This window comes from Chelonoidis abingdonii, chromosome 9 (genome assembly GCF_003597395.2).
Source record: "Chelonoidis abingdonii isolate Lonesome George chromosome 9, CheloAbing_2.0, whole genome shotgun sequence".
Lineage (NCBI taxonomy): Eukaryota > Metazoa > Chordata > Testudines > Testudinidae > Chelonoidis > Chelonoidis abingdonii.
Genome location: NC_133777.1, coordinates 8,227,511 through 8,238,174, shown reverse-complemented (window position 1 = coordinate 8,238,174; position 10,664 = coordinate 8,227,511). Strand labels below are relative to the sequence as shown.

General features: G+C 46.6%; 1 protein-coding gene across 1 annotated transcript; it reads right to left on the bottom strand.

The window, feature by feature from the left end:
• Positions 1-669: 669 nt before the first annotated feature.
• Positions 670-10,500, bottom strand: PDAP1 (PDGFA associated protein 1). Its single transcript, XM_032782966.2, has 6 exons — positions 10,392-10,500; positions 5,313-5,404; positions 4,587-4,694; positions 3,994-4,115; positions 2,251-2,402; positions 670-1,465 (listed from the first exon to the last, which is right to left on the bottom strand). The coding sequence occupies exons 1-6, from the start codon at positions 10,402-10,404 to the stop codon at positions 1,407-1,409; spliced, it is 546 nt and encodes a 181-aa protein (XP_032638857.1). The 5' UTR covers positions 10,405-10,500; the 3' UTR covers positions 670-1,406.
• Positions 10,501-10,664: the final 164 nt, after the last annotated feature.

Sequence of the window (10,664 nt, the reverse complement as noted above, 5' to 3'; positions counted from 1 at the left end):
GGAACAACTCTCTCTCGGTAGCACAGCGGCATTTTTGGTTGTTGGGAGTTTACATCCCCAGTGTTGTGATCATAGGCGGTTCTGAGACACACTTATGAGACAGGTGTTTAACGTGGGAGACTCGGGGTAGATCAGATTATCAGACACAGATCAAACCTTTACGGATACATCAACTCCCTCTATAAACATTCAAGTCAGAGCTTTTCATGATAAATATGCCCTCTTTTCCCTCTTCCCAGAAACCTCACACTAATCCCCCCACCTCTGCAAGGTGTAACAGTCCAGGGTTAGCTCTATCCACACTGAAGAGGACATGGATTGGAAGAAGTTAGAGGACAATTAGCTCCTGCCACTAGCCAATTGTGTGTGTAGAGCAAACTGAATGAGATGTCCAGCAGGTCCAAGCAGGGAAAGCACATTACCTTCAGGCTGTAGCTGTCGGTACAGTCCAGATGCTCCAGTCAGACTTGTCCTATGGGCTCCATTTTGACAGTGCAAGTGGCAGAAAGTCCCAGGAAAGCAGAGCAAAACAGATATGAAATAGCAAGTCATCACAGCTCACAGGTACGGGGCATCTCCCACAAGTTGTTGTAACTGGAAACCCCGCAGAGGCACACCTGGTGCCCATGAGATTTCATGCTGACATGCACAAAAGACAAAGGCAAAGCATTTACGATAATTTAAATTTTAATCAGCCAAATATACAAGTTTGGGTTGGTTTGTTTTTAATTTATTGAATTTTCCTTTTTACCTGGGTGTTGGTACAATCAATGAAGGCTTTGCTTTAAACAAAGGATGATGTGGTTAAAAACTGACACTATCCCTAGTCAGAGGAGAGAAAAAAGGAGGGAAAAGGGTGGGGGGTGAAGGGTGAAAATGGGAATGAACAGCACTCCAGAAAAACAGCCATGAAGTTAGGCTTCCAGACTATTCTTACAACACGCTGCAGCTCAGTTTCACGGACTGTTTGCAGAAGTGGGTCCTTACGATACACCCCCCCCGACCTTTGGGTTTTCATCAAGATTACCGACCCCATGCCCCACCCCCAAGCTGACAGAAAATCTAGGTTTTGCGATCTAATATATGAAGCATTTGCCCTCCCACCTTGCTCCCCCATCCTGCCCCTAATGTGTTCTTAGTCCTAAAAACAGCAAAACATTCAGGTTTCCAAACTGTTACACAGAGAAGTGTTGTTCAGCACGGTTCTGCCCCGAAGGTAGCAGCTGCCCCCCCCAACCCAAAATGGAATTCTGTGCCAAGATGATGACGAACACACTGTCAGTGTCTCTTGGAGGTGAATTTGACTTCGATGTTGCAGTACACCCTATGTGGTATGCAACATGGCAGAGTTCCTGGCAGGCACCAGGCAGAGTTCCCTGGAATTCTTCCTCCTGCATGTCCTGTGCTTATTTGTTAAGGGATAGTGATTGCAGTCTTTTGCCTGCCACAGACGCGTCATCTTTTGCTGTTGGAGTTGGGGTGGGAGAAAGAAAAGAGAGAGACTTGTCAATGTTTCCAGATGCATGTGGGGAATTGGTGCTGTCTCGGTGGCCCTAGAGACAGAGCTCCACTTAGCTACACCACACGCATAGCACGGACAACAGCTTAGCAAGTGTCCCTCTGCCACCCCCTGCTTAGATGCTAGAAGTCCTGGTGTGCCCACATCCAGAGTGAAAGGAGAATGCCATCTCTATGGTCCATTCTGACCCTGGCCTCAATCATTGGTGCTAGCTGTGAAGAGATCTGTGCAGTGCGAAATGGACTGAGCCCAAATCCCCATCCCCACTTTGGTTCACAAGATACTTTAGCTGAATTAAGAGCTTTGCATCTCTATATCCCATTACCAATTCCCTGAGCCGTTTAGGCCCCACCCCATATGTAATTCTGATGAACAATATCCAAGTTTTTGCAGGGAATTCACTGAACTGCTGGTGTGAACATGTACAAAAATCCACTACCTTTGCCTGCTCATCTGAAGCGTTGTAGGTGTAGAGAGCAATTCCCTCCTTCCTTTGCCTTCTCACTGCCTAACTAATCTACTACTTTATGATGCAGCATAAAGCAGAGGATGAAATACAGCTGACTCTAGTGTTGAACAGAACAGCTGTTTAACAGCACTGGTAGAAAGGGAATACTACGCCTACTTCGCTTGCGATCCTGAGATCCCAGTTCCTGGAGGTCTGTCTGTCGGTGAGGACAGCTAGGGGTGGACTGAATGAGGAACCATTACTATAATTGTAACAGCCTTACCTTTTCTTTCCTCCTCTTTCTTTTTGGCAGCTTCTTCCCTCTGTTTCCGGATGATGGCTAGTCGAGCGAGATCTGCCTTTGCCTGTTCTGTTTTACCAGCTAGGTGCATTTTCATGTATCTTTCTTTTGCTTTCTGCTTCTCTATTTCTTCTCTGTTTGAGTGAAATATACGAGTCATCATGGTATCCAAATTAACACACAGGTATCGTGAGCATTAGAAAGCGGATTAAGAGAAGACATGATCTCAAGCAGCATCGACCTCTGATCTTGGAGCACAAATGCGCAAAGTCATTTCAATCTCTAATTAGCATGTTAGTGATCGAGCAATTCAAGGAGGCTGAAGATCAAAATAAAGTTTAAATCCTTTTCAGAGCAGTCATGGGGCTTGGGAAAAGCCATGCTGAAGATGGTGTCTGGCTTGAAAAGCTACCTAAATAAAGGCTTCTTTCTAACATTCGTTATCCCCACATCCAAGTGCCTCACAGTAGCCTGGTGAATTAGGGATTGTTTCTGTTCCCACTGTGCCAGGGAAAACTCTGGCACAAAGAGTTAAGAGACTTAGGGTACGTCTATACTACCCGTCGGGTAGTGTTCGATGTATCGGGGATCGATTTATCACGTCTCGTTGGGACAAGATAAATCGATCCGCGAATCGAAGCCCATACCCCACCTCGGCAGGAGTAAGCAGAGTCAAGGGGGTAGCTGCGGCAGTCGATTCACAGCTGTGAGGAGGGCCAGGTAAGTCGAACTAAGACACTTTGACGTAGCTGAAGTTGTGTATCTTAGTTTGAACCCCCCCGCTAGTGCAGCCCAGGCCTTAGCCTAATATCCCACAGCAGGACAGTGTCAAACCAGAGCACAGTCCTCCTGCTTCCCACTCGAGTGCCCTACCCACAAGCCGCCCTTCAGCTGTAGGAATCAGTATTGAGTCAAACTCGCACTTTTCTCTCTCAAAACCCATGTGTGAAATGGCAACTGAGTTCAAGACTGAAAACAAAATCTAAGTGTCCACTGGGGCAAGTAACTTCATTCTGACCCCAGGACTCTGGAAAACGCACTCCCATCAATACTAGGGCTCCTGCCACACCAGGAACTAACACGGTGACCCTTGGGATGGTATTTTTCTGCCACTACGTGCTAATGCATAGGGGCAGTTATTTCTGATTATTGACATCAGGCTTTTAGAAAGGAAAACTAGATAGCCAGGGTCCATGACTAGGGCTCCTAGGTGCTTAACAACAAATAATTAATCATCATCAGAGGAACAAACATTTATGCCCATCTCAATGCGTTTCACAAAGCTGCCTGAGGTTAGGATGACAAGATGGGTGAGGTAATATCTTTTACTGGACCAACTTCTGCTGGTGAAAGAGACAAGCTTCCAAGCTTATACAGAGCTCTTCTTCAGGTCTGGGAAAGGTGCTCAGCATGTCACAGCTAACGACAGATTGTTTAGTATAAGTAGTCTGGCAGCCACCAACATAGGCTCGCTCTACTTAACCATGTAAGTTCCTAACCAACGAAACTGGGATCCAAAGTGAATCCTAATAATTATCTTCACACCTACTGGGACAATGGGCTCAAATAAATAAAAGACCTCACTGAAACATCAACTTCCCTCCCAGCATGTCAGATTTACTGGCACTACATGGCTTGGCTATTGCAGGGGGCAGAACCGTTATTCTAGGAACAAACACAGCACACACATCTCTCCAAGCTATAAGAGAGAAGGAGGATTGTTACCGCTCTCTCCGCGACAGCTCCTTGGGTCCATCCAGATCCAGCTGAGTTACTTTTTTGGCTGTCTGAACAACTCGATTGGGATTCTCTATGTCTATCAACCCTTCCACGCCTTTGCGCTTTTGCTGGAGTTTAGAAACAAAGGACATGCATGTTATCAATGAGTTCTGTAACTGTCAATGCTCAATGAGTCTTCTTCACATGTGTCCTGGTGGAGACAGTTCACTCATGTGGTCATTACCTCTGAAACCAAACCTAGGCAGATACTAAACAAATTCTTATTACCAGGGAATATACCTGCTGCCGCATCATATTTTACTTTACCATGTGTTTTCAACCCCACTGTTAATAGTGACAGTTATCACCTGTTTCTTCCACTTCAGTGCACAGCAATGAACAGGTTAGTAATGGAGTGAAGATTAACTGGGAGGAGACACACACTAAGTTTAACTTTAAAAAATCCCACCATCCTTATAAATCTGGGCTCAGGAGCCCACAAATACACGGGGAAAATAAAAACCAAGGATTAGCAGGTTGGTTGTGCCTTGAGAATGTGGGATGTTCATCTACGTTAAATGCATTGGGAATTATGGTACCTGATAGTCCTCATCATCTTCATCACTCTCGTCTGAATCTAAGGATTTCTTCTCTTTTCTGGGGTCTCCTATTGCCCCTTCTCCCCCTTCTTCTTGCTCCTCCTCTTCCTATGAGTTTACAGAAGATTAAGAAAAAAATCACCTCTAGCAATGACTCTTCAAAAGAAGCAAGCACAGTGAAAACATTAATAGGCAAGGGATACAAGTGCATGGCCGAGAATGTCAGTTTTATTGGTATGTCTCCTATAATCGATTTTAGTTTTATTGCATTAAAGAGCAAGATACATTTTGTCCCCTAAATGTGTCCCATTATTCACAGGGTCCTCAATAAGAGACTCCACTGCTTTCTATATACACTATGATATCCATTGCTAGGTAACTTGATCACCGCATTCTATGTTTCACATTTTACTTCCCACAGAGAAAGAGAATAAGGGACATATTCTGACTTTGGTCTCAAGTGCTTGATGCCCCTCTGATTTTGATAGAAACTGCCCAAACATTACTACGAATTAGATCCAGCTCTAAAACTCTAGGTCACCAACAGAAAATCTGGAGAATAGCAGATTGTCAAACCCAACACAGAAGCTTTTCCACATATTGTAATTCAGGCGACACAATGATTTACAACACTTGACTCGCTGCCTTTGCTCATGAACTGCAAAATAATTGAGTATAAGAGCAGCAGTTTATCTCGCTAAGCACGTGACCAGACAGAACACATACCCTGGCCTTTTGTTTTTCTGCTTGGAGCTGTGCATCAATCTCTTCAGGGCTTGTGTACTGTCTTGCTCGGCCTTTGTGGCCTCCTTTTCTACCTGCATGAGAAATTAAGTCAGTAGCTGATTTAGTGAGATGTTTCCACACACTCAAAAGCCTGTCCCCCATTCTCTCTTGGCTGTGGTAGTGCATAGTACAGACCAGTTCTTCTTCCAGTAAAAGCTAAAAGAACACAGAAGGAGCCCAATAATTCACCGACCTTAGTCAAGCATTTTGAGCCCTTAGATAAATACACAGAGAACTGTTACTGAACCACAAACGGGTTCAGAGAAAAGCTTTCAGACCACCCAGCACTTAGCTTAATCCCTCCAGATTCTAGGGAAACCTGCGCCAGTTGGAACACCTAATCCAATGGTCTGTATTTGAGAGGGCCCAGTTTATACCTGGCATCACCAGAAAAGAACATAGCCCATCATCTCCATAAGAGTCTCTACATCATGTTAGCAAATAAAAGCTCTGATCAATTTCAATTTTTCCTGTAGTTCACTAGGGACGTTCTCACCACTCCTCAAGGCAGGTACTACTGTTCTCATCTCAGCTGCTATAGACTCCAGGCACTGCAGCACGGTTCTGTCAGGCTATACAAGGATGAGGAGAATTACGCTTCCAAGGGCTCAGATAGTGGAATGACACCATCCTTTCCCTTCCATCCACATCCACAGTTGCCTCTGATTCACTTCCTCAGTTGGCAACTAAATATAAATCCCACAACCGCTCCTTACTCTGCATTTACCATACAGCAGGGAGCTGCGCTCTAGCTATGCTGCCACAGAAACATTAGGGAGTGACAGCAATTGTAAGTGAGTTTCTACTATAATCCTGATTTTTTCCTGATTGCCCACCGCCCCTCCACTCCCCCCCAGAAAAATGAGAGAGATTAAATCAGTTTCCCTGGGTGCACTGCCCTAGCTGAGATTCGGTACCAACCGCCAAACTATAATACCTATCACCAAACTTTAATTGATTGATGTGAAATCACTGAAACTATTAATGTTTCCTGAAGAATGGCAGCTCCAGTGGTCTTGGCACAAGACATCCAAGGACTGCTGGAGACCTGAGCTTTCATTTTTAAATAGTCTCTACCCTTTTCCCTGCAGACACAGAGCTCAAAGTACAATCTGACCACTAAAAGTACTTTGCAATTATTTTTTTGCCAAACAGTTCACAAGAGGGTTCTCTCCTCCTGCAGATCTCAGGAGGGCCATTGGCAGGAGCCATGGGACATCCCTCTGACCTCTTCCCCGCCCCCTCTTTATTCCCTGAGGTCAGTAGGTAGCCTTGGGGGGAAGGGGTCGGGGGCGAGAGATCAAGGGCACACTCTCCCTGAGATCTGTATGCAGAGAGAGCACTCAGCTCCCCTGCATAGGTTCATTAGTGCCCAACTAACTTAATTTGTTGAGCTGGTTGAATAATTGGAAAATGTTTATGAAAAAATTGTCCCTTTTTGGGCGGTAAGTTTGTCAACCAGCATTAGTATGTTAGTCCAGCAGAGGCAGGCAACCCCCGTTTTCTTGATCAGAGCTGAATCACTTACTGTGAGTGTGGGTGGAGTCGTCTTGAGAAACCTACTAAGGCCAGGAGGCACAACTGTTCATGAGGAGGGCTCTCAATAGCTCAGTAGCTCCAACATACCTACCCCCCCGCCCCCCTCGGCCTCTTCCCTCACACTGTTTAATACTGCAGATTTTCTAACGTCTCTAGGAAGGGAGCTTTGAACATGTAGCAATTAGAAGATCTGAAGGGGGGAAATGAAAAAAGCAGGAGGCTTGAAGGGAGAATTCCCAGCCAATCTTAGGGAGCTCAATGAGCCACCTCCCCACAAATCTTAGGAAGCCTCATGGCCCCTTCACCTCTGTATTTCTATGTTTTCTTACATGAGAGGTGAGGTTCTGTACACTAGTGGCCTTGAAAGGTGACATTCACTCAAAGAACTTACATGTGCCTGCTGCCTTCACTTCACCTTAAAAACGCACATGACAGATTTTCAGTTGTGATTTCAACTACAGTGTCTGCTGCCATTGACAGATGGCGCTGTACATTAAAGGACTTATCTACCCCTTTAAACCACTTTTTTTTCCTCACAGCTTATAGGGATGCCAGAGTAGAATTACAATTCAAAATTGGTTACTTATTTAAAAAAAAGTGTGGAATAACTGATACAGGTACAAAGTAACTACTACGATGTAAACTTTATCCATTATTCTACACCAAGAAGGGCTACATGATCTAAAACATGATCTGCTACAATACTACCAGGGTAACTAGGCTCTTTGTTGTCTGGCAGATGCATTTTCAGGCATTTGTTTTCTTTATGTGTAAGGTCAGCTTATAACAGCAGATTTCAATGTACTTTTTCAAAAAATAAAACTAGCCTGTAACGCTCTGGTCTTCACATTAGGTGTTGTGAAAAGCAAGAGATATGAAGAGCAAAGCTCATTAGTTCTAAGCTTTACCTATTCTACATTCAGGCCTGTACCAAAGAATTAAGTACTGTCCCGCTCAATACTTTTACTATCATCTCATCAATTAGAATGAGATGAGACTTGAGTCACATTAGTATGCAGATATTTAATCAAGGAGGGCATAGCGAAGGCCTTTGCTCGTGGTCAGGAGGCAGGACTGTAAGGGGCTTTGGACTGTGAGTCATGCAACCTGAGTTCTATTCCTAGCTCTGCCACTGACCTGCTGCATTACGTTGGGCAAGTCACTTCACCTCTGTGCCTCAGTTTCCCCATCTGTAAAATAGGGATAATGAGTCTTATCCTCCTTTGCAAAGCACTTTGAAACCCACAGATGATTATATTTTTAAATTATGGTAAAGGCACACAGAGCCTAAGATAGGCATGTTTTTAAATACATATTTATTTCAGTTTATAAAAGCATTACTATACTATTAATGTGAATTTAAGCTTAGAAGAATTTTATGGAGCTATGAGTTTAAAAAAAACGGATTTTGACAGCTTCTAAACAGAGATCAAGAAGTACTTTAGAAACTACTTGTTCTGTATTAGCAGACAAGCTCATATTAGTGCAGCAGAAAGGGTTTCTCTCCCAACACATTATGAACGACTTCTTCAATAGCGCTATTTCTTTACAGAACATAGATTATAAAAAATTACACACAAACATTACAGAAAAGAGAAGAGCATTCACTGAGTGGATCCTTTTGGAGCAAGATGTATTTGTAACATACACAGCTGGGGTTTTTGTCTTTTTAAATTATTGACACGATTAAATCCACATCTGCTACCAAACACTGCAGGCAAAACCCTGGCCCCCCCTGAAGTCAATGGCAAAACACCCATTGATTTCATTGGGGTCAGGGTTTCACCCTGCAAAGCCCAGACAACTTGAAAGGGGTATATTTAGAATTGTGTGATGAACTTGGAACAGAAAAAAATGAATTTATTGAGCCTTCATTACAAAAATAATTACGAGCATCCATACAAATAAGTCTGGAGCCTTTTCCTTATCTAGCAATAGTTTTATATAGTACAAACTGGTATGAAGGATGTCTGGCCTAGATCAAGATATCAAAGAACCTGTATAAAAAAACTGGGAAACAAATCTTATGATATTAAAGACTGGGGGAAGGCGGGTAATATATTTGATGCCTAAAGAATTCTCTAACGGTCTGACAACAGTCAGTCAGGCCAGAGCAGTCAGTACATTGGGTGCATATGAACTGCATTCTGTGCCTGATTTAGCTTGTGAGCTCAGTGCCTCATGTATTCTTACAGCACCAATCATACACTCCATGCGCAACAGATGCCAGTCTACTCCCCAGCGCAGAACAAAACCCATCACCCTGCACTAGATCTGCTAAGGGCCACCAGTGCCACCACTTTTCCCCTGCACACAGTACCCCTATAATTTGCACACACCCCTTAGTTCCCAGGCGCTTATGCCCCCTCATGCTTCTCCAATCACCCACAGAGGCTTCAAACTTGTACTCCCCATAACCTTCCATCAGTCCATTGGGGCTTGCAACTCTCTATAACCCATCACTCCATTCCCTGGAGGCCTGCATCTTCCTCTCAACTCAATCGCTCCTGGGGGCTTATACCCCTTCCCCAGGGACTTAGGACTTGGCCCCTCCTTGATCCTATCCCTGCTGTGGGGCTTAAACCCCTTCCCCAGAGCCCTAAGGCTTGCCTGCACAAACCCCACTGCTCCTGAGGGGCTTATACTCCTCCCCTCGGGACCTAGAGCTTGGGCCCACCCTTAATCCACCACTCGTGGGGGCCTTATATCCTTCTCCCAGGAACCTAGGGCTTGCCCCCGCAACCCCACCACTCCGGGGGGGGGAAGGGGGGCTTACACCTCTCCCCCAGGAACCTTAGGCTTGGGCCCCCTAACCCCACCGCTCCGGGGGGGCTTACACCCCTCCCCAGAAACCTAGGGCTTGTGCCCACCCTTAACCCACCACTCGTGGGGGGGCTTATATCCCTCCCCCAGGAACCAAGGGGTTGCCCCCCCCCCAACTCTACCCCTCTCCCAGGAACCTAGGGCTTGCCCCCTCAACCCCCTCCCCCTCCCCCAGGAATCTAGGGCTGGCCTCCACAAACCCCACTGCTCCTGGGGGGGTTTATACCCTTCCCCCCCAGGACCTAGAGCTTGGGCCTGCCCTTAACCCACCATTCATGGGGTGGCTTATACCCCTCCCCTAGGAACCTTGGGCCCCCCATAAACCCACTGCTCCAGGGGGGCTTATACCCCTCCCCCAGGAACCTTGGGCCCCCCATAAACCTCGCTGCTCCGGGGGGGCTTATACCCCTCCCCCAGCAATCCTGAGCCCCCCCTAAACCCCACCTCTCCGGGGGGGCTTATACTCCTCCCCCAGGAACCCTGGGCCCCCCATAAACCCCACCTCTCCGGGGGGGCTTATACTCCTCCCCCAGCAACCCTGAGCCCCCCATAAACCCCACCTCTCCGGGGGGGCTTATATCCCTCCCCCGGGGATTTAGGACTTGGGCCGCCCCACCGTTCCTGGGACCTGTTTCCTCTCACCCGCCCCTCTCTCACCTCCTTTAGGCATAGCGGCGATGGCGGCCCCGGCAGCAGCTGCAGCCAGTCCCCCAGCCCTCGACCCGGAAGCGGAAGCCGCAAACCGCAGCCCCAGCGCGCGGCTCCCTTCTCAGCCCAGTCACCAAGCCTGGCCCAGGAGCACGAGGCCCCCAGCACAAGGGCTAAGGGCAGCACTGCCTGAGTACAAACCGAGCCGCTACCTTCCCATTGCACCTCACCCACGGCACCAGTGGGGAGGCCTGTCCCTGCTCCTTCCTTCCGCACCCGGGG

What these genes read in the sequence shown, in the direction of transcription:
- PDAP1 (XM_032782966.2), bottom strand. An exon ending in CAGAAAAACAAAAGGCCAGG is followed by an intron (nt 4,695 to 5,312) that starts GTATGTGTTCTG and finishes GTAAACTCATAG; the next exon opens with GAAGAGGAGGAGCAAGAAGA. An exon ending in AAGATGATGAGGACTATCAG is followed by an intron (nt 4,116 to 4,586) that starts GTACCATAATTC and finishes TCTAAACTCCAG; the next exon opens with CAAAAGCGCAAAGGCGTGGA.